The sequence below is a fragment of the Oncorhynchus tshawytscha genome, linkage group LG13 (genome assembly GCF_018296145.1).
Source record: "Oncorhynchus tshawytscha isolate Ot180627B linkage group LG13, Otsh_v2.0, whole genome shotgun sequence".
NCBI classification, from domain to species: Eukaryota; Metazoa; Chordata; class Actinopteri; order Salmoniformes; family Salmonidae; genus Oncorhynchus; species Oncorhynchus tshawytscha.
Genome location: NC_056441.1, coordinates 5,150,128 through 5,177,994, shown reverse-complemented (window position 1 = coordinate 5,177,994; position 27,867 = coordinate 5,150,128). Strand labels below are relative to the sequence as shown.

General features: G+C 44.2%; 1 protein-coding gene across 1 annotated transcript; it reads left to right on the top strand.

Moving 5' to 3' along the window:
- The first annotated feature begins 749 nt into the window (after positions 1–749).
- Positions 750–17,147, top strand: LOC112247785 (nucleoporin NUP42). The gene is made up of 7 exons (XM_042295072.1): positions 750–1,035; positions 12,164–12,464; positions 12,585–12,673; positions 14,203–14,279; positions 14,725–14,811; positions 15,639–15,741; positions 16,244–17,147. Exons 1-7 carry the CDS (start codon positions 882–884, stop codon positions 16,795–16,797), a joined length of 1,365 nt encoding a protein of 454 aa, XP_042151006.1. The 5' UTR covers positions 750–881; the 3' UTR covers positions 16,798–17,147.
- Positions 17,148–27,867: the final 10,720 nt, after the last annotated feature.

Here is a 27,867-nt window from a genome sequence, read left to right as displayed (position 1 = left end):
ATTACGGTGGAGTGTATCTTATACAATATTGTCAAAGGGACTTTTCAGTCTATTGGTGGTGTATGTGTTGCAGGTGCATGTTATTGGTGACCTGTGATTTGTGATACTGTACTGTACTGTGTGTGTGTGTGTGTGTGTGTGTGTGTGTGTGTGTGTGTGTGTGTGGTACTGTGTAAACACTGCACGGCCCTCCAGGTGAAACTCACCTGAATTTCACCTCAACAGGTTGTGTGTTGTCATGGCAAGACTCGTGAAACGCTCTGGAATGTGGAGTTGGAATCCAAAAGAAACTCTGTGTTCCTCCCTCTTTCACTTTGTCTCTCTGTCTTGCAACTCTTTCACTTCTAAGTTAAAAATAGCACAGTTTACAGAGCAACTGTACAATCAACACTGACAATGCAGACAATCGTGTTGCTCTAAACACAGACTACGTATGTACAGTATTTAAGCACCCATATGCACCTGACGCACACACATACGTACACACATATACACACACACACACACACACACACACACACACACACACACACACACACACACACACACACACACACACACACACACACACACACACAATACAATAATACTACAAATTGTATAGAGTCTTAGGTAATATAGCCTAATTATGTAATTATTTTCGGTACTATTGTCTGCTGTGGCTGATTACTTTCCCGGATGCAGTACCAAAACCAAACACATGAGCGCGTTGTTGCGTTACCCGCCTTGAACCTGACGTCATAGACCCGCGACATTCCTTCATGTGGATTTTCAAAATGGCGTAATCTGAAAGAAAACTATGTGGTGTTGAAAACTATTGTGGGGAAACGAGAGGATTTCATTTCATTCACCGCACCGGTAATTATAAATCCTGCCACACTATGACGGTGTGCAACTTTTGGATGCAAGGCCGGTGTCGATATGGCGACAAGTGTTGGAATGAGCACCCAAAAGGAGGAGGAGGAGGAGGAGGAAATTACAACAACCGTCCCCCTCAACAGTCCAACAGAGGTGGAGGAGGAGGAGGAGGAGGAGGTAAGGGGTAACTAGTAGCTAGTCTCTGCCACACAGGCTTTCATCTTCACTTTCGACAACAACGTCGGCGCAGCGTGGGAGCCGAGGCGAACCTGATGTAGCAAGTAGTATTGTTCATCCGGGTCCCCAGACCGCAGTCTGTTTTTGTTATAAGCAACTCTCCACCGTAGCTAATAGACATAAACTCAACTATAACATTTGTTTTGTTGACCTTTTAGCCTAGCTAGTTACGTTTCTTTCTAGTAGTCTCGGCTTTACATCCGTTACAAGATGTTACGGCAGTGGGATAAAGACGGTGGTTATGAGGAACACTTGAATTGTAACGTGACTTGTGATGGTTTTTGGTTCACTGATTTTTTTTGGACCAATCACGATTTTCCGCGTGTGAACCAGTATCTGTCTGTCATATGTGGAATGTTTTGAAAATGTTTGTTAAGAGCAAAAGATGGTATGGTCGTGGGTAGTCCTCTTCAGAATGTAACTGTGGGGGAAATGATGCTGTTGGTGATGAACAATCGGTGCTCGGACGAGCCCTGAATCTCCAGTCACGTCCCAGGTGAAAAAGATGAGGGCAAGAGGGTATGTCACTTATTGAGATGCAAAACAATATTGTGATGCTTTTGACAGCACAAAAATAAATAAATGAAAGGGCAGATGACTTGGAGAACATGTTTTTTTATTTTTTTTATTTAACCTTTATTTAACTGGTCAGTTAAAGAACAAATTCTTATTTACAATGACGGAAGGTATCTGCCAGGAAAATGAGAAGGTGTCTGAACTCGAGTGAAAGGGGCGGAGAGATGCCAGCAGGTGGAACCTGAGGCTCCATCTCATTCCAGAGCAGTCGGGGGAGGACACCAAATGTAGAGTTGTTGACATCTGTGGAGCTCTCTCACTCACGCTCACTCGCTGACCTCTGCGGACAAAGTGACACGGGAGAAACTGTGACCGACAGTGGCTGCATCTCGAAAGGCAAACGGACGGCATTCATAGTCGGTGCTGAAGTTATCGTCAGGAAATCAGACTCTGGCTCTCTCTCAAATGTTCGACTCGGACAGACCTGGCCTAAACACGGCATAATTGCCAGGTGCATTTACACAATACACTTTAAATAAGAAAAGGCTAAACTGAAAACTGGTGAACTAAACACTAACTATGGGTGAATAACTGCTTATTGTAAAGTTTACACAATGTCTCCCCCTTGTGGGAGTAAGAATACTTTGGTAACGTTATGAACAGTATATTGGGATGGACATCTTTTTGAGTTACAACTTTTTTTCCTGAGCTTTTCTGTAGGTTGTTGGTTTAAATTGATTTCTTTATCTCTTTGTTCTATTAATGTCAGGGTTATTGGGGATTTACTCAAAACCTAAGGCTATTTTCCTGTATTGCAAACGGTTTAATGGAGACATTCTACAAGAGACTCAGGCTTGTTCTTCCGATCTAGCTTTTTGAAAAAATCTATGGAGTAACGATATCTGGTTATCATATGGCAACAACCACTCTGCAGGTGTAGCTGTTTTAAGAGGTGCATTTAAAGGGAAGGTCATCAGTAGTAAGACTCACCACTCTGGCAGAGATTAATAGAGTTAAAGGTGTATTTAAAGGGATGGTCATCAGTAGTAAGACTCACCACTCTGGAGGAGATTAATAGAGTTAAAGGTGTATTTAAAGGGATGGTCATCAGTAGTAAGACTCACCACTCTGGAGGAGATTAATAGAGTTAAAGGTGTATTTAAAGGGATGGTCATCAGTAGTAAGACTCACCACTCTGGAGGAGATTAATAGAGTTAAAGGTGTATTTAAAGGGATGGTCATCAGTAGTAAGACTCACCACTCTTGGATTATTCTATATTTGGATACCTAAATATCCTAATTAAAAAGTACTTCACTTGGTGTAACAAGGATATGTCCAGATAGTCAAGAATTTACTTCTAATCCATTAGATAACACTGTCGTAAAGGTATCCATTGAACCATCTGATCATAAAGTTATATTCTTATCTTTAAATATGAATAGATCTGAAGTTAATAAACCCAAATCTGAGTTCTAGGAAACTCAATAGTAGACTGTTGGTAGATGATCATTTCAAGATGGATGTCAAAGATATTATACAAGACAATTGGAGGAAAGCCCAACTATTTGTCATTGGGGCGGCAGGTAGCCTAGTGGTTAGAGCGTTGGACTTGTAACCGAAAGGAATCCCTGAGCTGACAATGTAAAAATCTGTCTTTCTGCCTCTGAACAAGGCTATCTGGACATGTCCTTGTTACACTGTTCCTAGGCCGTCATTGTAAATAAGAATTTGTTCTTAACTGACTTGCCTAGTTAAATAAAGGTAAAATAAAAATAAATAAAAAGGGAAATATTGGGAATGAATGAAGTATGAGACAAGACGTGAAGAGAGGAAAGACATTTCTTTAAAAGATTGAGGGAAGAGAAACTTTAAGGACATACTTTCTCTAATCTCTATGGATGAAGAAGGAAAGGGTCAGTTATGGACCGACTGTATGAAGAGAGTTAAATGTGTCAGCTAAATGTGTCAGCTAAATGTGTCAGCTAAATGTATCAGCTAGGTTAAAAGAGAACAAATCTCCAGGGAATGATTGCCTTATTACTGAATTCTATTCCTATTTTCAGGAGGATATTGTTGAATTTATGTTTCATGTCTTTAAGGAGGCAATTGATTTAGGGGTCCTGCCTGTTTCTATGACACAAGGCCTCATTTCTGTAATACCCAAACCAAACAAAGATCCTTGGTTAATCAAAGGGCTACCTAGACCCCACTATGCTGCTCTCTGTTTATTATCTATTCATAGTCAGTTTAATAACTCTACCTACATATTACCTCAATTACTTTGACTAACCGGTGGCCCATTGACTCTGTACCGGTAGCCCATGTATTGCCTGTATTTAACTAGGCAGGTCAGTTAAGAACAAATTCTTATTTTCAATGACGGCCTAGGAACAGTGGGTTAACTGGTCTAGGAACAGTGGGTCAACTGGTTAACAGGTCTAACAGGTCTAGGAACAGTGGGTCAACTGGTCTAGGAACAGTGGGTCAACTGCCTTGTTCAGGGTCAGAACGACAGATTGTTACCATGTCAGCTCAGGGATTTGAACTTGCAACCTTTCGGTTACTAGTCCAACACTCTAACCACTAGGCTACCTGCCTCTAACCACTAGGCTACCTAGCCTCTAACCACTAGGCTACCTAGCCTCTAACCACTAGGCTACCTAGCCTCTAACCACTAGGCTACCTAGCCTCTAACCACTAGGCTACCTAGCCTCTAACCACTAGGCTACCTAGCCTCTAACCACTAGGCTACCTAGCCTCTAACCACTAGGCTACCTGCCTCTAACCACTAGGCTACCTGCCTCTAACCACTAGGCTACCTGCCTTTAACCACTAGGCTACCTGCCTTTAACCACTAGGCTACCTGCCTCTAACCACTAGGAAACCTCCCTCTAACCACTAGGAAACCTGCCTCTAACCACTAGGCTACCTGCCTCTAACCACTAGGCTACCTGCCTCTAACCACTAGGCTACCTGCCTCTAACCACTAGGAAACCTGCCTCTAACCACTAGGCTACCTGCCTCTAACCACTAGCCTACCTGCCTCTAACCACTAGGCTACCTAGCCTCTAACCACTAGGCCTGCCTAACCACTAGGCTACCTGCCTCTAACCACTAGGCTACCTGCCTTCTAACCACTAGGCTACCTGCCTCTAACCACTAGAAACCTGCCTCTCTCTAACCACTAGGCTACCTGCCTCTAACCACTAGGCTACCTGCCTCTAACCACTAGGCTACCTGCCTCTAACCACTAGGCTACCTGCCTCTAACCACTAGGCTCTAACCCTGCCTGCCTCTAACCACTAGGCTACCTGCCTCTAACCACTAGGCTACCTGCCTCTAACCACTAGGCTACCCTCTAACCACTAGGCTACCTAGGCTAACCACTAGGCCTCTAACCACTAGGCTACCTGCCTCTAACCACTAGGCTACCTAGCCTCTAACCACTAGGCTACCTAGCCTCTAACCACTAGGCTACCTGCCTCTAACCACTAGGCTACCTAGCCTCTAACCCAGGCTACCTAGCCTCTAACCACTAGGCTACCTAGCCTCTAACCACTAGGCTAGCCTCTAACCACTAGGCTAGCCTCTAACCCTAGCCTCTAACCACTAGGGCTAACCACCTAGCCTCTAACCACTAGGCTACCTAGGCCTCTAACCACTAGGCTAGGCTAACCACTAGGCCTAGCCTCTAACCACTAGGCTAGGCTACCCTAGCCTCTAACCACTAGGCTACCTAGCCTCTAACCACTAGGGCTAACCACTAGGCCTCTAACCACTAGGCTACCTGCCTCTAACCACTAGGCTACCTGCCTCTAACCACTAGGCTACCTGCCTACCTGCCTAACCACTAGGCTACCTGCCTCTAACCACTAGGCTACCTGCCTCTAACCACTAGGAAACCTGCCCTCTAACCAACTAACCACTAGGCTAGTGTAGCGAAATGCTTGGCTAGTTACCTGCCTCTAACCACTAGGCTACCTGCCTCTAACCACTAGGAAACCTGCCTCTAACCACTAGGCTACCTGCCTCTAACCACTAGGCTACCTGCCTGGCCTAACCACTAGGCTACCTGCTCTAACCACTAGGCTACCTGCCTCTAACCACTAGGCTACCTGCCTCTAACCACTAGGCTACCTGCCTCTAACCACTAACCATTCAGGCTACCTGCCTCTAACCAACCACTAGGCTATCTTTTATTTGTCTCTAACCACTAGGGAACCTGCCTCTAACAACTAGATTACCTGCCTCTTATACTAACCACTATGAATGGCTACCTACAGAGCAGCCCCTAACCACTAGGCTACCTGCCTACTAACCACTAGGCTACCTGCCTCTAACCACTAGGCTACCTGCCTCTAACCACTAGGCTACCTGCCTCTAAGCCTCTAACCACTAGGCTACCTTCCTCTAACCAGAGGGTGAAACAGGCTACCTGCCTCTAACCACTAGGCTACCTGCCTCTAACCACTCCTGAGGTTGAGGCTACCTGCCTCTAACAACTAGATTACCTGCCTCTAACCACTAGGCTACCTGCCTCTAAGCCTCTAACCACTAGGCTACCTTCCTCTAACCACTAGATTACCTGCCTCTAACCACTAGGCTACCTGCCTCTAACCACTAGGCTACCTGCGTGAAGACACGCCTCTGATTCAGAGGGACTGGGTTAAATGGGGAAGACACGCCTCTCTGATTCAGAGGGGTTGGGTTAAATGGGGAAGACACGCCTCTCTGATTCAGAGGGGTTGGGTTAAATGGGGAAGACACACCTCTGATTCAGAGGGACTGGGTTAAATGGGGAAGACACATTTCAGTTGAATTCATTCATCTTTCCATATTTGACGAAAGACTTCGAAAAGGTCTTTACCAAATCCTTGATGATACCCAGTCTGCTTTTATGAAGGTCTTTACCAAATCATTGATGATACCCAGTCTGCTTTTATGAAGGTCTTTACCAAATCATTGATGATACCCAGTCTGCTTTTTTGAAGGTCTTTACCAAATCATTGATGATACCCAGTCTGCTTTTATGAAGGTCTTTACCAAATCATTGATGATACCCAGTCTGCTTTTATGAAGGTCTTTACCAAATCATTGATGATACCCAGTCTGCTTTTTTGAAGGTCTTTACCAAATCATTGATGATACCCAGTCTGCTTTTATGAAGGTCTTTACCAAATCATTGATGATACCCAGTCTGCTTTTATGAAGGTCTTTACCAAATCATTGATGATAACCAGTCTGCTTTTCTGAAGGTCTTTACCAAATCATTGATGATAACCAGTCTGCTTTTCTGAAGGGAAGACATATTTAATCATATCTGACTAGTATTGGACTTGATAGACTTTAATGTGCACATTTTGGAAGACAGAGTTATTTTATTTGTGGATTTTTTTACACCGCTTTTGATACAGTTGAACATTTTAAAAAAAAATTGAGACTTAGAATTTTTTAAAAGTGTAATTAAGACACTTTATAATAATATTAACAGCTCTGTTAAATTATCCCACGGAACCTTAGAGATTTGATATTAGACGCGGAATTAAACAAGGATGCCCAATTTCTCCTTATTTTTATTGGTCACAAGTTATGGCACCTCATATTAATATCAACCCCTATTACCAGCCTGTTCAACCTCTCTTTCGTATCATCCGAAATCCCTAAATATTGGAAAGCTGCCGCGGTCATCCCCCTCTTCAAAGGGGGTGACACCCTAGACCCAAACTGTTACAGGCCTATGTCCATCCTGCCCTGCCTCTCTAAAGTCTTCGAAAGCCAAGTTAATAAGCAGATCACTGACCATTTCGAATCCCACCGTACCTTCTCTGCTGTGCAATCCGGTTTCCAAGCCGGTCACTGGTGCACCTCAGCCACGCTCAAGGTACTGAACGATATCATAACCGCCATCGATAAAAGACAGTACTGTGCAGCCGTCTTCATCGACCTTGCCAAGGCTTTCGACTCTGTCAATCACTATATTCTTATCGGCAGACTCAGTAGGCTCGGTTTTTCTAATGATTGCCTCGCCTGATTCACCAACTACTTTGCAGACAGAGTTCAGTGTGTCAAATCGGAGGGCATGCTGTCCGGTCCTCTGGCAGTCTCTATGGGGGTGCCAGAAGGTTCAATTTTCGGGCCGACTCCACCTCTACGCAGATGACACTATTCTGTATACTTCTGGCCCTTCCTTGGACACTGTGCTAACTAACCTCCAAACGAGCTTCAATGCCAAACAACACTCCTTCCGTGGCCTCCAACTGCTCTTAAACGCTAGTAAAACCAAATGCATGCTTTTCAACCATTCGCTGCCCGCACCCGCCCGCCCGACCAGCATCACCACCCTGGACGGTTCCGACCTAGAATATGTGGACAACTATAAATACCTAGGTGTCTGGCTAGACTGTAAACTCTCCTTCGACTCACATCTCCAATCCAAAATCAAATCTAGAATTGGCTTTCTATTTAGCAACAAAGCCTCCTTCACTCACGCCGCCAAACTTATCCTCGTAAAACTGACTATCCTACCGATCCTCGACTTCAGCGATGTCATCGACAAAATAGCTTCCAACACTCTACTCAACAAATTGGATGCAGTCTATCACAGTGCCATCCGTTTTGTTACCAAATCACCTTATACCACCCACCACTGCGACCTGTATGCTCTAGTTGGCTGGCCCTCGCTACATATTCGTCGCCAGACTCACTGGCTTCAGGTCATCTATAAGTCTATGCTAGGTAAAGCTCCGCTTTATTTCAGTTCACTGGTCACGATAAAAACATCCACCCGTAGCACATGTTCCAGCAGGTATATCTCACTGATCATCCCCAAAGCCAACTGTCACGACTTCCGCCGAAGTTGGCTCCCCTGCCTGCTTGGCGATCGTCGTCACCGTCCTACTAGCCGCTACCGATCCCCTTTTCGTTTGTCTGTTGGTTTTGTCTTATTAGTTTCACCTGTGTGTATTTTGGTTTAATTAGCTTTCCTATATGTAGTAGGGAAGGTGTCCAAACTTTTGACTGGTAGTGTCTGTTATAATTATTCCACAATACTGAGGAAGGATCAGCTCCTATAAAGATATCACTTATGGTTGCAGATATTGAAGCGGATTATTCTAATGCTCACCCTATAATGATGCACTTAATGTCTTAAGATTTGGCGTCATCATTGTGCGTATGTAAGGCTACATGTCATTAAATATATTGAGGCAAAAATTTGAACTCCTTTAAATGAACATGACATTTATTTCAATATCATAGAAATATGTATTGTACGTAGGCTATTGTGCGTAGGCTATTGTACGTAGTCTATTGTACGTAGGCTATTGTACGTAGGCTATTGTACGTAGGCTAAGTAGCAAAATATAACTAAATTAATTGAACTTTAAAAGTATTTCAATATGATGATTGAAATAGGCCTTTAGCCTACTATATTTATATTTCAATGCATTCATCTCAGTTTTCATTTAATGCGCCTTTTTATGCATTGTTTATCAATTGCATAGACATTGTAAACTTTGTCTTTGTAGTCAACATTGTTCTGAAGGCGGTCACAGAGGCGGTAGTAGTGATATATAGTAGTGATATATAATAGTGATATATAGTGATGTGATATATATTGATACATATTAGTGATATATAGTAGTGATATATAGTAGTGATATATATAGTAGTGATATATATAGTAGTGATATATAGTAGTGATATATAGTAGTGATACATAGTAGTGATATTTAACATAATAACATAGTGATTCTATGTTTAGCTGAGATCTGTGTATAAAGTGACACGGGAGGTCTGAGGCAGGCGTTAGATTTACGCCTGTTTACAAGTTGTATTTTTTTTAATAACGATGGTTTTGGGAAACAGCTCGGAGATTTAACGAATCCTGCTTACAAGCAAAAATTTAAGCAGGGCGTACCAGTGACTCGTGCAATATGGAAGTGGTCAGATGATGCGGGTGCTACGCTACAGGACTATTTTGCACAGACTGGAATATGTTCTGGGATTCATCCAATGGCATTGAGGAGTACACCACCTCAGTCACTGGCTTCATCAATAAGTGCATCGACGAAGTCGTCCCCACATATCCCAACCAGAAGCCATGGATTACAGGCAATATCCGCACCGAGCTAAAGGCTAGAGCTGCCGCTTTTCAAGGAGCGGGACACTAATTCGGATGCTCATAAGTAATCCTGCTATGTCCTTAGACGAACCATCAAACAGACAAAGTGTCAATACAAGATTACTTTGATTGAATCCTACTATACCGGCTCTGACGCTCGTCGGATGTGGCAGGGCTTGAAAAATATTATGGACTACAAAGGGAGACCCAGCCGCGAGCTGCCCAGTGACTCGAACCTACCAGATGAGTGAGATGCCTTTTATGCTCGCTTCGAGGCAAGCATCACTGAAGCATGCATTAGAACACTAGCTGTTCTTGACAACTGTGGGATCACACTCTCCGTAGCCGATGTGAGCAAGACCTTTAAACAGGTCAACATTCACAAAGCCGTAGGTGTACCAACTCCCTGATCGAGTCTGTAATACCTACATATTTCAAGCAGACCACCATAGTTCCTGTGCCCAAGAACACTGAGGTAACCTGCCTCACATCTGTAGCCATGAAGTGATTTGAAAGGCTGCTCACATCAACACCGTTATCCTAGAAACCCGAGACCCACTCCAATTCGCATACAACAGATCCACAGATGATGCAATCTCAATCGCACTTCCCTTTCCCACCTGGACAAAAGTGAGAATGCTGTTCATTTACTACAGCTCGGCGTTCAACAGCATAGTGCCCTCAAAGCGCATCACTAAGCGCATCACTGGATCCTGGACTTCCTGACAGGCCGCCCCAAGGTGGTAAGGGTAGGCAACAACACATCTGCCACGCTGATCCTCAACATGGGGGCCCCTCAGGGGTGTGTGCTTAGTCCCCTCTACTCCTTGTTCACACATGACTGTGTGGCCAAGCACTAATCCAACACCATCATTAAGTTTGCTGATGACACAACAGTGGTAGGCCTGATCACCGACAACCGCTCCCTCAATGTGAACAAGACAAAGGAGCTGATCGTACAGGAAACAGGCCCCCATTAACATCGACGGGCTGAAGTAGAGCAGGTTGAGAGTTTCAAGTTCCTTGGTGTCCACATCAACAATAAACTATCATGGTCCAAACACACCAAGACAGTCGTGAAGGGGGCACGACAACACCTTTTCCCCCTCAGGAGACTGAAAAGATTTGGGTCCTCAGATCCTCAAAAAGTTCTACAGCTGCACCATCGAGAGCATGGTTGTGTCACCGCCTAGTATGGAAACTGCTCGGGTTCTGACCGTAAGGCGCTACAGAGGGTAGTGCGTACGACCCAGTACATCACAGGGGCCAAGCTTCCTGACATCCAGGACCTTTATACCAGGCGGTGTCAGAAGAAGGCCCCAAAAAATTTCAGACTCCAGCCGCTCAAGTCCGAGACTGTTTATGACCAACAGGCTCCTTAACAGCTACTACCCCTAAGCCATAAGACTGCAGAACAATTAATCAAATGGCCCCCGGGCTATTTACATTGACCCCACCCCCCCCTTTGATTTTACACTGCTGCTACTCACTGTCTATCTCTGTATAGTCACTTTACAAATTACCTCGAATAACCTGTACCCCACCACATTGACCCGGTACCGGTACCCCCTGTATACAGTCTCGTTATTATTATATTACTCGTTATATGTTAATTTTCTTGTTACTTTTTTAATGTAATTTTTTAAAACTTTTGTTTTATTTTGTCAATATTTTCTTAATGTTTTTTTTAACTACCCCGTTGGTTGAGGGCTTGTAAGTAAAATTTCAGTAAGATCTACACCTGTTGTATTTGCCTCATGTATCAAATACGATTTGATTTGCTCATACAAAGGCTCTAGTAATGAATTTTGCCTCGATGCTCTTGGGAGACTAGGTCCTGACGAGTAAAACAACTGTGTTGGCTATAGCAGAAACCGATTGGCTAATTCATTGAAAGTGTGTCGTCAAGCCATGCAGTCTAGCAACACACTTCTCCCATCCAGTATTTTTTTATTTAACTGAAAGTCAGTTAAGAACTATTTATTATTTAAAATGACGGCCTCCCCGGACGACGCCGGGCCAATCACGGCCGGTTGTGATACAGCCTGGATTTGAACCAGGGACTGTAGTGACGCCTCTTGCACTGAGATGCAGTGCCTTATACCGCTGCCCCACTCGGCAGCCCATATTTAGGTTGTCTAATCTATGAACGTCCTGTTTCCTCATCCAATATTGAGGTAGTCTAATCTATGAACGTAGTGTTTCCCCATCCAATATTGAGGTAGTCTAATCTATGAACGTCCTGTTTCCCCATCCAATATTGAGGTAGTCTAATCTATGAACGTCCTGTTTCCTCATCCAATATTGAGGTAGTCTAATCTATGAACGTCCTGTTTCCCCCATCCAATATTGAGGTAGTCTAATCTATGAACGTCCTGTTTCCTCATCCAATATTGAGGTAGTCTAATCTATGAACGTCCTGTTTTCAGGGTTTGGGAACAGAGTGTGGGTGAACCCAGCTCAGAGGTCTGGAGGAGGAAGCTACGTCCAGCCGTCATCCTTCTCCTCCCAGCAGGGTGGGGATGACTGGGGGGGAGGAAGAGGAGGGGGAGGTGGTGGCAACAACTGGGGTCCAGGCGGAGGAGGAGGAGGAGGAAGAGACAGCCAAAACAAGAGTTCCAGTTTCAGTTTTGCAGCCGCATCTCCAAACCACAACAGATTTTCTGCCTTGAGCACACAGTGCAGCTTCGACAGGGGTGGGAGTGAAGGGGAGGACAATGAAAAACACTTGTAAGTCCAGTGATTGGTTGTGTGGATACAGTTTTCATTATGCTATTCAGAATTCACACACACACACACTGTACAAAGTAGTCTGTAAATGTAATAGCCGTTGTCTTCTCTCCTCACCAGAGAGACCATCCAGAAAGATATGGAGATCTGGGAGACTTCAGGCCAATGGCTTTTCTCCTGTTACTCTGTCCTCAAAGAAAGCATCTCAGGTAAGACAAACAGCTTAGCTTCGGTCTGTCCCACTGTAGGATCGTCTGGTTGGAACAGAGGGATTGTTGAAACCACACACACACACGTGTGGGTTGGATACAGCTGTTAACTATTAGCCACTAGTCAATGGGAGGATTTAGAGGGAGGCGAGTGGAGGGTTTGGTAGCAGGGGCAGGGGAGACTGGAGGGGGGGGCAAGCAAACAGTCTCTTCTCCCCCCAGAGCCAGCTGAGTGAAGAGGAACTGCAGGAGTTTGGAGGGAAAAGGTTCACCCTGGGAAAGATACCACTCAGACCCCTGTTGATATGCTGGTGGTCTGATCCCACCACTCAGACCCCCTGTTGATATGCTGGTGGTCTGATCCCACCACTCAGACCCCCTGTTGATATGCTGGTGGTCTGATCCCACCACTCAGACCCCCTGTTGATATGCTGGTGGTCTGATCCCACCACTCAGACCCCCTGTTGATATGCTGGTGGTCTGATCCCACCACTCAGACCCCCTGTTGATATGCTGGTGGTCTGATCCCACCACTCAGACCCCCTGTTGATATGCTGGTGGTCTGATCCCACCACTCAGACCCCCTGTTGATATGCTGGTGGTCTGATCCCACCACCACCCCCTGTTGATATGCTGGTGGTCTAATCCCACCACCCCCCTGTTGATATGCTGGTGGTCTGATCCCACAACTCAGACCCCCCTGTAGATATGCTGGTGGTTTGATCCCACCACCCCCCTGTTGATATGCTGGTGGTCTGATCCCACCACTCAGACCCCCTGTTGATATGCTGGTGGTCTGATCCCACCACCAGACCCCCCTGTTGATATGCTGGTGGTCTGATCCCACCACTCAGACCCCCCTGTTGATATGCTGGTGGTCTGATCCCACCACTCAGACCCCCCTGTTGATATGCTGGTGGTCTGATCCCACCACTCAGACCCCCTGTTGATATGCTGGTGGTCTGATCCCACCACTCATACCCCCCCTGTTGATATGCTGGTGGTCTGATCCCACCACAGACCCCCCTGTTGATATGCTGGTGGTCTGATCCCACCACTCAGACCCCCTGTTGATATGCTGGTGGTCTGATCCCACCACTCAACCCCCCTCCCCCTGTTGATATGCTGGTGGTCTGATCCCACCATGGACATCTGCAAAATGGCTTGTTCCTTTCCCCTGTGTGTGTGTGTGTGTGTGTGTGTGTGTGTGTGTGTGTGTGTGTGTGTGTGTGTGTGTGTGTGTGTGTGTGTGTGTGTGTGTGTGTGTGTGTGTGTGTGTGTGTGTGTCTTACAGTCCCTACTGTTCCATGATATGTTGTTTATTCGTTTGTTTTAAAAGGTCATTTTGCTGTTTGCTTGAGTAGTTGGACATGGAAAGAAGTTTCTATGCGATCCTGGCTCTCTGTTTATTACTGTACGTTGTCATGAATTAGTTTTGGACTTGGGGGCTGGGGGGCTGTGATGTTAACTCCAGCATATTGAATGGATGTGGACGGCATTGAACCGGGTCTTCCTCCTCCTCTGTGCAGGGTTCACAGAGCTCTCTCCAGAGGAGCTGAGACTAGAGTACTACAACACCAAGCCGTCTGGAAACCTGCAGGGATATGTGAGTAGAATCACATGCATGTGTCCCTTTATCTGCATGAACACCTTATAACGTGAAGCCATCTGCCCTAGGATTCAATGTCATGAAGACGGTATAACGTGAAGCCATCTGCCCTGGGATTCAATGTCATGAAGACAGTATAACGTGAAGCCATCTGCCCTGGGATTCAATGTCATGAAGACAATATGTTATTGATCCATACGAGACAGTCATTTGTCTCCTGCTTTTTTTTTTACCGAACCCTTCCGATACACACACACACACACACACACACACACACACACCTTATGTAGAGGTGGCTGGAGTGCAGCGTCCAATGAGCAGTTTAGTGGCGTTAACTTCCTTCTAACTTTAAGGACAGCGATTCCAGAGTGTACAGCCATTGGAGTTTGATTTGATATGTGTCTGTATCGGCCAATCAATGCTACCTTCTGTGTGTCTGCAGGCTGACATCATAAATCAGCTGCTCAACCAATGGAGAAGCAGAGTCCAGGAGCTGAGGGCTATGAGCGGCAACACCAGAGTCGCTATGGTAACACACACTAGTTTCTGTAGTAATACAAGACAAAATAGGAAGTCTTATACACTAACTGGTCAAAAGGTCAAAAGGTCGGGTTCACTTAGAAATGTTCCTTGTTTTTGAAAGAAAAGCTATTTTTTTTGTCCATTTTTAAAATAACATCAAATTGATCAGAAATACAGTGTAGACATTGTTAATGTTGTAAATGACTATTGTAGCTGGAAATGGCTGATTTTTAATGGAATATCTACATAGGCGTACAGAGGCTCATTATCAGAAACCATCACTCCTGTGTTCCAATGACACATTGTGTTAGCTAAACAAGATTATCATTTTAAAAGGCTAATTGATCATTAGAAACCCTTTTGCAGTTCTGTTAGCACAGCTGAAAACAGTTGTTCTGATTAAAGAAGCACTACTCCCTTCACAGAACAGCACAAACTGGCTCTAACCAGAATAGAAAGAAAAGTGGGAGGCCGCGGTGCACAACTGAGCAAGAGGACAAGTACATTAGAGTGTCTAGTTTGAGAAACAGACGCCTCACAAGTCCTCAACTGGCAGCTTCATTAAATAGTACCCACAAAACACCAGTCTCAATGTCAACAGTGAAGAAGTGACTCCGGGATGTTGGCCTTCTAGGCAGAGTTGCAAAGAAAAAGCCATATCTCACACTGTCCGATAAAAATAAAAGATTAAGGTGGGCAAAAGAACACAGACACTGGACAAAGGAACTCTGCCTAGAAGGCCAGCATCCCGGAGGCGCCTCTTCACTGTTGACGATGAGCCTGGTGAACGGTAGTGTATGTACAAAGTGAGTAATACTGTCTCTTCTCTCCCAGCTTGCAGAGCTGGGCAACCCAGCACCACAGGCAGCGTCTGGAGGTTTTGGGTCGACACCAGTGACCGGCTTTGGGTCCTCAGCACCATCTGGCTTTGGAACAGGTAAGATCTGCTGTAGCCTGTGTTCTTCATAGGAATACAATACAAATGGAATACAGGCGTGGAGGCCTTCTATAACTCCTAGGTTGACTGGCTAAGACCCTATAACTCCTAGGTTGGCTGGATAAGACCCTCTAACTCCTATGTTGACTGGCTAAGACGCTCTAACTCCTATGTTGACTGGATAAGACCCCCTGTAACTCCTAGGTTGACTGGCTAGGACCCCCTGTAACTCCTATGTTGACTGGCTAAGACCCTCTAACTCCTAGGTTGACTGGCTAAGACCCTCTGTAACTCCTAGGTTGACTGGCTAAGACCCTCTGTAACTCCTAGGTTGACTGGCTAAGACCCTCTGTAACTCCTAGGTTGACTGGCTAAAACCCTCTAACTCTTATGTTGACTGGTTAAGACCCTCGGTAACTCCTAGGTTGACTGGATAAGACTAGGATGATATCTCTCTGGTACGTCTCTCAATCTAAAGCTAGACTCTCTCTCCTCTCTCTAGGTTTTGGAGTGCCAGCCCAGGCTCCAGCCCAGGACACTGCAGGTGTCAGCAGTTTCAGCTTTGCTGCGCCGAGTGCAGGAGGCTTTGGTTCGGCTGCTCCAAAGCCTGCAGCGTCTGGTTTTGGCAGTGCTGTGGTAGGTGCCGCACCATCTCCCGCTGGGATCGGCTCTACGGCCGCCTCTGCTCCCTCGGCAGCAGGTTTCTCCTTTACCGCCCCTGCTGCCAACAAAGACCTAACTACTGCCGGTTTCGGAGCTTCTGCTTCAGGGTTTGGAGCTGCTTCCGGGTTTAGCTTCACCTCGACGACCACTAGTGGAGGAGAATTTAGAGGAAGTGGTTTCGGGAGTGCAGTCCCGGGGGCTGCAAGTGGTTTTGGACAGGCGAGTGGAGGGTTTGGGGGTTTGGGGGCAGGGGCGACTGGGGGGGCAGCAAACAGTCTCTTCTCCCCCCAGAGCCAGCTGAGTGAAGAGGAACTGAAGGAGTTTGGAGGGAAAAGGTTCACCCTGGGACAGATACCACTCAGACCCCCCCCTGTTGATCTGCTGGTGGTCTGATCCCACCACTCAGACCCCCCCCTGTTGATATGCTGGTGGTCTGATCCCACCATGGACATCTGCAAAATATCTTGTCTCCTTTTCTTTAACTGACCTGATGGGGAAAGAGCTGGACTGAATGAGTAAAAACCCTTGATCTGACTAGATTCTACTGATCACATGGATTCTGAATGATGTCATGTTTCAACCAAGAGGGTGGTCCTGGTAATAGTGCCTTGTCATTTGGTTTAAATGTTTCCTTTTTAAAATGAAGGTGGAGCAGAATGTAATGCAGATATCATTATCACAGGCTACTTACTGGTGGTCTGCAGGGACTTAATATTTCAACATTAAATTCAGTTTTAATTATGGTTGGTGGTATTTGTTTTCCTTTACATAGATGTATTTTTCAAACTAAATTGTTGTGTGCTTTCATCTAAGCCCCCCTCCCCCCCTCCCCAGGTGTATGTTGTATGAGACGTTATACTTTTTGACAAGTAACAAAACACGGACAGTCACACGCTTGTGGGGGTGTGTATTGGGTGTCTGGAAGAGACTTGTGGGGTGTGTATTGGGTGTTGAAGAGACCCCTGGGGTATGTGGCTTGTCTTGTGGGGTGTGTATTGGGTGTCTACCCCTGGTGGCTTGTCTTGTGGGGTATGTATTGGGTGTCTAATAATTGGGTATCAACAGAAACCAACTGGTGGCTTGTCTTGTGTGTGTATTGGGTGTCTTGTCTGTCTTGTGGGGTGTGTATTGGGTGTCTGAAGAGACCCCTGGTGGCTTGTCTTGTGGGGTATGTATTGGGTGTCTGAAGAGACCCCTGTTGGCTTGTCTTGTGGGGTATGTATTGGGTGTCTGAAGAGACCCCTGGTGGCGTGTCTTGTGGGCTATGTATTGGGTGTCTGAAGAGACCCCTGGTGGCTTGTCTTGTGGGGTGTGTATTGGGTGTCTGAGCTGAATGTTATTTGATTATGCAAACAATCTGTTATATATTACAGTAAATATTTTCAGAACTAGTAGAGAAGCAGCTAAACTCTCGTCAACATGAAGGACTATCACGCGTGTTGTTGATGTTTAGTTCTGTATGTGCAGTTAAAGGGAAAGGTTTCTATTTCCCAAATTAACTCAAAAGAATATACGAATATCGATTTTACAACAGCCGCTAATTAACCAGTTACCTCTACAATCTCGTTCTGAACGTCGTATAGCCCGTGAATCTGCACGGACCCGGGTCTCACCAATGAGTTCGTACCACACCAACCTTAGTTGAATATTTATTTGCTAAAATGATGCTAAATGATACACACAGACAAAACAAATTATAGGCTAATGATTAGAACTTAGTATAACAACACACTATGGCGCGTCCAAAATGGGGATTTCAAAGAGCGAGAGAGAAAAAAGAAAGTACACGAGAGAAATATACATTTGGGTGAATTTGTCAGCTATGCTTATTCTAACCCTAGCCTTGCCCCAAACTGCCGCTCTTATGAGTCAGAATATAATGATGTAATTACGTGGGGAAGACCACTGAGGATTCTCTGCGTGGACAGTTCAGGCTGCTCGATGACGCACTTCTGCGGCGCACCTTTCTGGTCGACCTCACGATGTCAGTGTCCTTTTGGCTTAGGAGTCTGTTCCCTCACCCTTGCTCTGGAAGGGGTCTTCTGAGGACAGGCAGCTCTGTAGCTCAGAGCTCACAGCATAGGAATGAAACCTTTTAGATACCATGATTCGCTGGGATTGGATGCTAGGTGGTTTGACTTGAATTCACCCGCTTAGACATAGCGGGTAGCTTGGGCAGAAAAATATTTCTTTGTCTTCAAACTTGCGTTGCGTTTTGGGTTCGTTGACTTTTTAGACCTCGGCTGCAGCTTGGGTCATGTAGTCTTATCTGTAAATTATTTTCCCACAGGTTTTATACCCTTGTGGGCGTAACCGCCTTTTAGGGCAATTCTCTGGGTGTACCAAGTTAAGAGGCAAGGTCTAGATTTGACTCAAATCCAATTTTAGACAACTAACTTCACATTTCACCTTTACCAAAACATTCTCTTTGATTTGGACATTTTCCATACAACGTACAATGTATAAACATCAAATATATACTAGGTAAACTGTTGATGTTACAATGTTTTTGTAATAACATCCATTAACCTCTAATAACAAAACGAAAATGACATACTTTTTCATATCCCATCTATCGTCATGACCACCAAATGACATACATTTTCACATTCCATCTATCGTCATGACCACCAAATGACATACATTTTCATATTCCATCTATCGCCATCACCACCATTGTGGCTGACGGAAAAATTGTCCCAAAGTCCCTTTATTTCATGTTTAATGTTCTGAGGCTGGTTCTCCATAGTAACAGGACAAAGGAATTTGTCTGTGGCCTGAGATTTACCAGGGGCTTGAGGGGTCATAAACCCCCCACATCTTCAGACCCCTAGATCTCTCCTCTGTTGGGGTTGAGAGAGAATCTGTAGGGTTGTGGTCTCCTGTAACCTGGCCTGATCAGGACAGTCATGACAGTCTTAACCATGATAACTGACCCTCCAATGTTAAACCAATGAGATTAATTTCCTCAACTGGCTCAGTGGTCACATTCTTTATGTTCTCCAATGAGGTCTTAGAGTGTTTTAAATAAAATAAAATACTTTTAGTTGTAGATGTATTTAAGACCTGTTTGTTATTAATCACCCATTCTGTAACTAACTCATTATTTAGAGTTTCATTGAGCTCAACTGGCTTTGGAATCATCCGAATCGTTCTAGCTTTGTGTTTAAGACCAGTGGCAAATCACTTGTAAAAATAGAGAAGAGTAACGGCCCAAGGAAACTGCCCTGAGGGACACCCCCACTACATATCTGATGTTAGAGAAGCTTCCTTTGAAGAACACTCTCTGGGTTCTATTGGTTAAGTAACTCTCCAACCAACCATATGATGGCAGGTGATGTAAAATCATATATAGTGAGTTCCTTCAATAACAATTTATAATCAATAACATCAAAGGCTGCACTGAAATCTAACAACACAGTTCCAACTATCTTATCCTTGTCTTTTAACCAATCATCCTTTATCTGAGTTAGTTGTGAAGAGAGCACGACAAAGCCTATTCCCCCTCAGGAAACTAAAAAGATTTGACATGGGTCCTGAGATCCTCAAAAGGTTCTACAACTGCAACATCAGAGCATCCTGGTTGGTATGCCTGGTATTGCAACTGCTCGGTCTCCGACCGCAAGGCACTACAGAGGGTAGTGAGGCTAAGCTTCCTGTCATCCAGGACCTCTATACCAGGCGGTGTCAGAGGAAGGCCCTAAAAATTGTCAAAGACCCCAGCCACCCGAGTCATAGACTGTTCTCTCTACTACCGGATGGCAAGTGGTACCAAGTCTAGGACAAAAAGGCTTCTCCACAGTTTTTACCACCGTAAGACTCCTGAACAAGTAATCAAATGGCCACCCGGATGATTTGCATTGTGTCCCCCCCCTTTTACGCTGCTGCTACTCTCTTTCATCATAAATGCACAGTCACTTTAACCACACCTACATATACATATTACCCCAATTAGCATGACTAACCAGTGCTTGTATATAGCCTCTCTACTGTATATAGCCTCACTACTGTATATAACCTCTCTACTGTATATAGCCTCTACTGTATATAGTCTCTCTACTGTATATAGCCTCTCCTGTATATAGCCTCTCCTGTATATAGCCTCGCTACTGTAAATAGCCTCTCTACTGTATTTAGCCTCGCTACTGTATAAAGCCTCTCTACTGTATATAGTCTCTCTACTGTAAATAGCCTCTCTACTGTATAAAGCCTCTCTACTGTATATAGCCTCTCTACTGTACTGTATAAGCCTCTCTACTGTATATAGCCTCTCTACTGTATATAGCCTCTCTACTGTATATAGTATATCTCTCTACTGTATATAGCCTCTCTACTGTATATAGCCTCTACTGTATATAGCCTCTCTACTGTATATAACTCTCTACTGTATATAGCCTCTACTGTATATAGCCTCTCTACTGTATATAGTCTCTCTACTGTATATAGCCTCTCTACTGTATATAGCCTCTCTGTATATAGCCTCTACTGTATATAGCCTCTCTACTGTATATAGCCTCGCTACTGTATATAACCTCTCTACTGTATATAGCCTCTCTACTGTATATAACCTCTCTACTGTATATAGCCCCTCTACTGTATATAGCCTCTCTACTGTATATAACCTCTCTACTGTATATAGCCCCTCTACTGTATAAAGCCTCTACAGTTTTTCACTGTCTTTTTACAGTTGTATTTATTTCTTTACTAATCTGTTTTTCACCTAATACCTATTTCTTTTTTACTTAAAAATTACGCTGTTGATTAGGTCCTGTCAGTAAGCATTTCACTGTAAGGTCTACCTACACCTGTTGTATTCGGCGCACGTGACATTAATGTTGATTTGATTTGCAGTAGAAGTTGAGTGTCTCTATATGCTGAAAGTCTCTAGTTAAAGACGCACAGTGCAGAAATCACTCTGCCATTTCCTCGTTGCTCTGCCATTTCCTGGTCGCTCTGCCATTTCCTGGTCGCTCTGCCATTTCCTGGTCGCTCTGCCATTTCCTGGTCGCTCTGCCATTTCCTGCAGTCGCCATTTCCTGCTCTGCCATTTCCTGGTCGCTCTGCCATTTCCTGGTCGCTCTGCCATTTCCTGGTCGCTCTGCCATTTCCTGGTCGCTCTGCCATTTCCTGGTCGCTCTGCCATTTCCTGGTCGCTCTGCCATTTCCTGGTCGCTCTGCCATTTCCTGGTCGCTCTGCCATTTCCTGGTCGCTCTGCCATTTCCTGGTTGCTACATTTTTATTTTTTTTATTTCCGTTCTTACTAATATCAGTTTATGACAAGTCGTTTAAATAATAATTTAAAACATTTAAACTGTGAAATATGTTTTCCTTAACAAAGAAATATTGTACTGTTGTGAACAAAACCGAAAGTAAAAGAAGACGCATTAACAACATTTTAAAGAACGGAATGCGTAGAATTAGCGCACATGGAACATATCTACTGCTTCTTAGACTTGTTTTCAATGAAAATGACAGATCTATAACCCACATTTCTATGTTAATTTGGTCAGGGTCACCCAAAAATGTTACATATTGCAGCTTTGAAATCAAATCAAATTTATTTATATAGCCCTTCGTACATCAGCTAATATCTCAAAGTGCTGTACAGAAACCCAGCCTAAAACCCCAAACAGCAAGCAATGCAGGTGTAGAAGCACGGTGGCTAGGAAAAACTCCCTAGAAAGGCCAAAACCTAGGAAGAAACCTAGAGAGGAACCAGGCTATGTGGGGTGGCCAGTCCTCTTCTGGCTGTGCCGGGTGGAGATTATAACAGAACATGGCCAAGATGTTCAAATGTTCATAAATGACCAGCATGGTCAAATAATAATAATCACAGGCAGAACAGTTGAAACTGGAGCAGCAGCACGGTCAGGTGGACTGGGGACAGCAAGGAGTCATCATGTCAGGTAGTCCTGAGGCATGGTCCTAGGGCTCAGGTCCTCCGAGAGAGAGAAGGAGAGAATTAGAGAGAGCATACTTAAATTCACACAGGACACCGGATAGGACAGGAGAAGTACTCCAGATATAACAAACTGACCCTAGCCCCCCGACACATAAACTACTGCAGCATAAATACTGGAGGCTGAGACAGGAGGGGTCAGGAGACACTGTGGCCCCATCCGAGGACACCCCCGGATAGGGCCAAACAGGAAGGATAAGGAAGGATATAACCCCACCCACTTTGCCAAAGCACAGCCCCCACACCACTAGAGGGATGTCAACCACCAACTTCAACTCTTCACAGCAAGTAACTGACATGTGGCAGGTGATATTGGGCCAGGTAGGATTGGGCCAGGTAATATTGGGCCAGGGTGTCCTCAGTCGCGGTCCAAGCCCCTCAGGCCCCCCGGAAAGGGGAGACAGATAGAGAAAAGATGAGGGTTAGTGATGTCTAAGACCATAGTAGACCACATACACTGGAGGTTAGAGAATAATCAATAGCACACACACCTGTTCCACCTGGCTGTGATACTGTAGGCCTGCTCATGTTGCTCTACTGAGTCAAATCAGGTAGCATTTAATGTCCTGTGTCCTGTGTTAACCATGGCAGCTACCATGGCAACTAAAGAGATGTGCAGAAAGACATTCCTCTGTCTATGGATATTTTCCATGTCAGCCAGGCCCCCTCTTTTCAAAGAAACACCATTTCATTCATCTCTAGGTGAGTAAAATATTTCTCTTTATTCTGGTCACAAAAATGATCCAGAGAATTGGGGCCCATCATCACTCTGGTAGAAAACAGCTCTATTCTCAGCCCATCTTGTCAAAGAAAACACAATTTAATCTCTATTTGAGTAAAATAAGTCGTTTTTGTGATCACAAGAAAACCCAAACAATTCTGGTAAAGAGCTACACAGCCATCAAATTGAGAACAATTCATTGAATTGGCTGTTATATGGCTGCTACTTAGAACTACTATAACAGTAAACAAATAAATGACATTGACTGCTTTAAACCTGTCTCCAATATAGTTTAGTTTAAACTTGCCCACTGCGGACCTTTGACAAATAAATCTCTGTGTGAAAAGGGCCTCCCATCGTCTCTGTCTTGTCAACGAACTCGATGTATTCCAAACATTGATAGTAATCAGATGATCCCAATCATATAGGTAGACTAGTAAAATGCTGCCCTCCTCTGGTGTGTTCTATTGAAAGCTGTCTGGGACTCGTTGCTTCCCTGTTCACTACTCAAAGATACAGTGCCTTGCGAAAGTATTCGGCCCCCTTGAACTTTGCGACCTTTTGCCACATTTCAGGCTTCAAACATAAAGATATAAAACTGTATTTTTTGTGAAGAATCAACAACAAGTGGGACACAATCATGAAGTGGAACGACATTTATTGGATATTTCAAACTTTTTTAACAAATCAAAAACTGAAAAATTGGGCGTGCAAAATTATTCAGCCCCCTTAAGTTAATACTTTGTAGCGCCACCTTTTGCTGCGATTACAGCTGTAAGTCGCTTGGGGTATGTCTCTATCAGTTTTGCACATCGAGAGACTGAATTTTTTTACCATTCCTCCTTGCAAAACAGCTCGAGCTCAGTGAGGTTGGATGGAGAGCATTTGTGAACAGCAGTTTTCAGTTCTTTCCACAGATTCTCGATTGGATTCAGGTCTGGACTTTGACTTGGCCATTCTAACACCTGGATATGTTTATTTTTGAACCATTCCATTGTAGATTTTGCTTTATGTTTTGGATCATTGTCTTGTTGGAAGACAAATCTCCGTCCCAGTCTCAGGTCTTTTGCAGACTCCATCAGGTTTTCTTCCAGAATGGTCCTGTATTTGGCTCCATCCATCTTCCCATCAATTTTAACCATCTTCCCTGTCCCTGCTGAAGAAAAGCAGGCCCAAACCATGATGCTGCCACCACCATGTTTGACAGTGGGGATGGTAGGTTCAGGGTGATGTGCTGTGTTGCTTTTACGCCAAACATAACGTTTTGCATTGTTGCCAAAAAGTTCAATTTTGGTTTCATCTGACCAGAGCACCTTCTTCCACATGTTTGGTGTGTCTCCCAGGTGGCTTGTGGCAAACTTTAAACAACACTTTTTATGGAAATTTTTAAGAAATGGCTTTCTTCTTGCCACTCTTCCATAAAGGCCAGATTTGTGCAATATACGACTGATTGTTGTCCTATGGACAGAGTCTCCCACCTCAGCTGTAGATCTCTGCAGTTCATCCAGAGTGATCATGGGCCTCTTGGCTGCATCTCTGATCAGTCTTCTCCTTGTATGAGCTGAAAGTTTAGAGGGACGGCCAGGTCTTGGTAGATTTGCAGTGGTCTGATACTCCTTCCATTTCAATATTATCGCTTGCACAGTGCTCTTTGGGATGTTTAAAGCTTGGGAAATCTTTTTGTATCCAAATCCGGCTTTAAACTTCTTCACAACAGTATCTCGGACCTGCCTGGTGTGTTCCTTGTTCTTCATGATGCTCTCTGCGCTTTTAACGAACCTCTGAGACTATTACAGTGCAGGTGCATTTATACGGAGACTTGATTACACACAGGTGGATTGTATTTATCATCATTAGTCATTTAGGTCAACATTGGATCATTCAGAGATCCTCCTGAACTTCTGGAGAGAGTTTGCTGCACTGAAAGTAAAGGGGCTGAATAATTTAGCACGCCCAATTTTTACGTTTTTGATTTGTCAAAAAAGTTTGAAATATCCAATAAATGTTGATCCACTTCATGATTGTGTCCCACTTGTTGTTTATTCTTCACAAAAAAATACAGTTTTATATCTTTGTTTGAAGCCTGAAATGTGGCAAAAGGTCGCAAAGTTCAAGGGGGCCGAATACTTTCGCAAGGCACTGTAGATTACTTATTAAATCAAAAAACGAAAATAACTGCAATACACTGGTCTCAAATATATTAGCACAACCAGACTACACAGCACCAAGGAGGATCCATTTTAAAAGTTTGTCGTATTAAAATGTGTCCCAGTCCAACGCCTTGTCATCTCAAATCATTTATTATTGCCACGCACAGGTTGGCTGGGGACAATACAAAGCCACTCTAAAACGTGCAGTTTTGTCACACCACATAATGACCACAGATGTCTGCGGTTTGAGAAAGGGTGCAATAGGCTGACTGCAGAAATGCCCACGTGAGCCGTTGTGTTGTTGTTTGTGTCGAACTGCTTTGCTTTATCTTGGCCAGGTCGCAGTTGTAAATGAGAATTTGTTTTCACCTGGCCTACCTGGTTAAATAAAGGTGAAATAACTAAATAAATCCGAGCTACAGTCTGACTCTAGGCTCCGCCCATTGTGACGCGCAGCAAATGATGAGGAAGCTCATGTCCATCCTCAGACTCAAGTACCACACCCTCTTCCTGGACTTTAAAGTGAGTCGGGCTCTGCTATAGGCTATGACCACCTGTCAATCAACTGTCTGTCCACTCTCTCCACGGCCTACATGAAATGTGTGACCACAAACAGCCACAGTAAACAAAGGAGAGGGACTTTAGCCTCTCTGTCTGAAAGAAACCCAGATAGACACACCAGCAGATTGATGGTTAACTAGCTAACCACTAACATAGTTTATAGATACTGTAATAAACCTTAGCAGCTATGATAGAGTAATGGTCATTTCTCTATGGTTAATGTTTTCCTGGGTTTTATGAATGAATTTTTGGGGGGATTACATTTTATCTGTAACGGAATCAATCATTTATTTTCTTGTTCACCTTTATTCCAAGAGTGGACACATTCCATTTCATTCAGTAACCTCCTTTACTTCCTCCTTTACTTCTAATCAGCAATACTTTCTGTGGTTTTGGGGCATAGGTTCCATGCCTATGCCCAGAGTTTGCCCTTTGGTCAGAATGTGGACTGAAACCACACCTACCTCCTCAATCTGATCTGGGACATGTCAGAGTACACCAACCAGCTAGTCAAACTCTGAAACAAAGGCAAGCCTGAGCTTTTTTATTACATAATATAGGACTCTCCATACTTCTGTCGTTTTAGCTTCCATCTCTCTTTCACATCCTCCATCTCTATCCACTCATTGTCACTGTAGTCTTCATTAGCTAAATGCGCTGATGACTGTGCTGATAATGAAAGTATCTTTCTCCCTGATGTACCCAGGTCTGTCTTTAGGCTGTGAAAGGCTCTCCATCGTGATTTCAAACTCATCTACAGAGCTCCGTTTGCATTGCATTCCAATATTTCAGCTGCACAAATAGGGCTCCTTTGAGTAGAACCTAACAGGTGTTCCCTCCAGTATGAGACAGAAATAATGTACTGGTTGAATTCACTTCTCAATTCATTTTACACATACAGTGGCAATGCAGAAGGATTCATAGCCCTTGGCGTTTTTCCTATTTTGTTGCATCACAACCTATAATTTAAATAGATTTTCATTTGGATTTCATGTAATGGACATACACAAAAAAAATTACAAATTGGTGAAGTGAAATGAAAGAAATAATTTGTTTCAGAAAATGTTAAATGATTAAAAATGGAAAAGTGGTGCCAACATATGTATTCACCCCCTTTGCTATGAAGCCCCTAAATAAGATCGAAATAAGATCTGGTGCAACCAATTACCTTCAGAAGTCACATAATTAGTTAAATAAAGTCCACCTGTGTGCAATCTAAGTGTCACATGATCTGTCACATGATCTCAGTATATATACACCTGTTCTGAAAGGCCCCAGAGTCTGCAACACTACTAAGCAACGGGCACCACCAAGCAAGCGGCACCATGAAGACCAAGGAGCTCTCCAAACAGGTCAGGGACAAAGTTGTGGTGAAGTACAGATCAGGGTTGGGTTGTAAAAAAGTATCTGAAACTTTGAAAATCCCACGGAGCACCATTAAATCCATTATTAAAAAATGGAAAGAATATGGCACCACAATAAACCTGCCGAGAGAGGACTTCCCACCAAAACTCATAGATCTGGCAAGGAGGGCATTATCAGAGAGGCAACAAAGAGACCAAAGATAACCCTGAAGGAGCTGCAAATCTCCACAGCGGAGATTGGAGTATCTATCCGTAGGACCATTTTAAGCCACACACTCCACAGAGCTGGGCTTTACGGAAGAGTGGTCTGAAAAAAAGCATTGCTTAAAGAAAAAAATAAGTAAACACGTTTGGTGTTCGCCAAAAGGCATGTGGGAGACTCCCCAAACATATGGAAGAAGGTACTCTGGTCAGATGTAGTTTTTTGGAAAATGCTTTGTCTGTCACAAACCCAACACCTCTCATCACCCAAATAACACCATCCCCACAGTGAAGCATGGTGGTGGCAGCATCATGCTATGGGGACGTTCTTCATCGGCAGGAACTGGGGAAATGGTCTGAATTGAAGGAATGATGGATGGCTCTAAATACAGGGAAATTATTGAGGGAAAACTGTTTCAGTCTTCCAGAGATTTGAGACTGGGACGGAGGTTCACCTTCCAGCAGAACAATGACCCTAAGCATACTGCTAATGCAACACTCAAGTG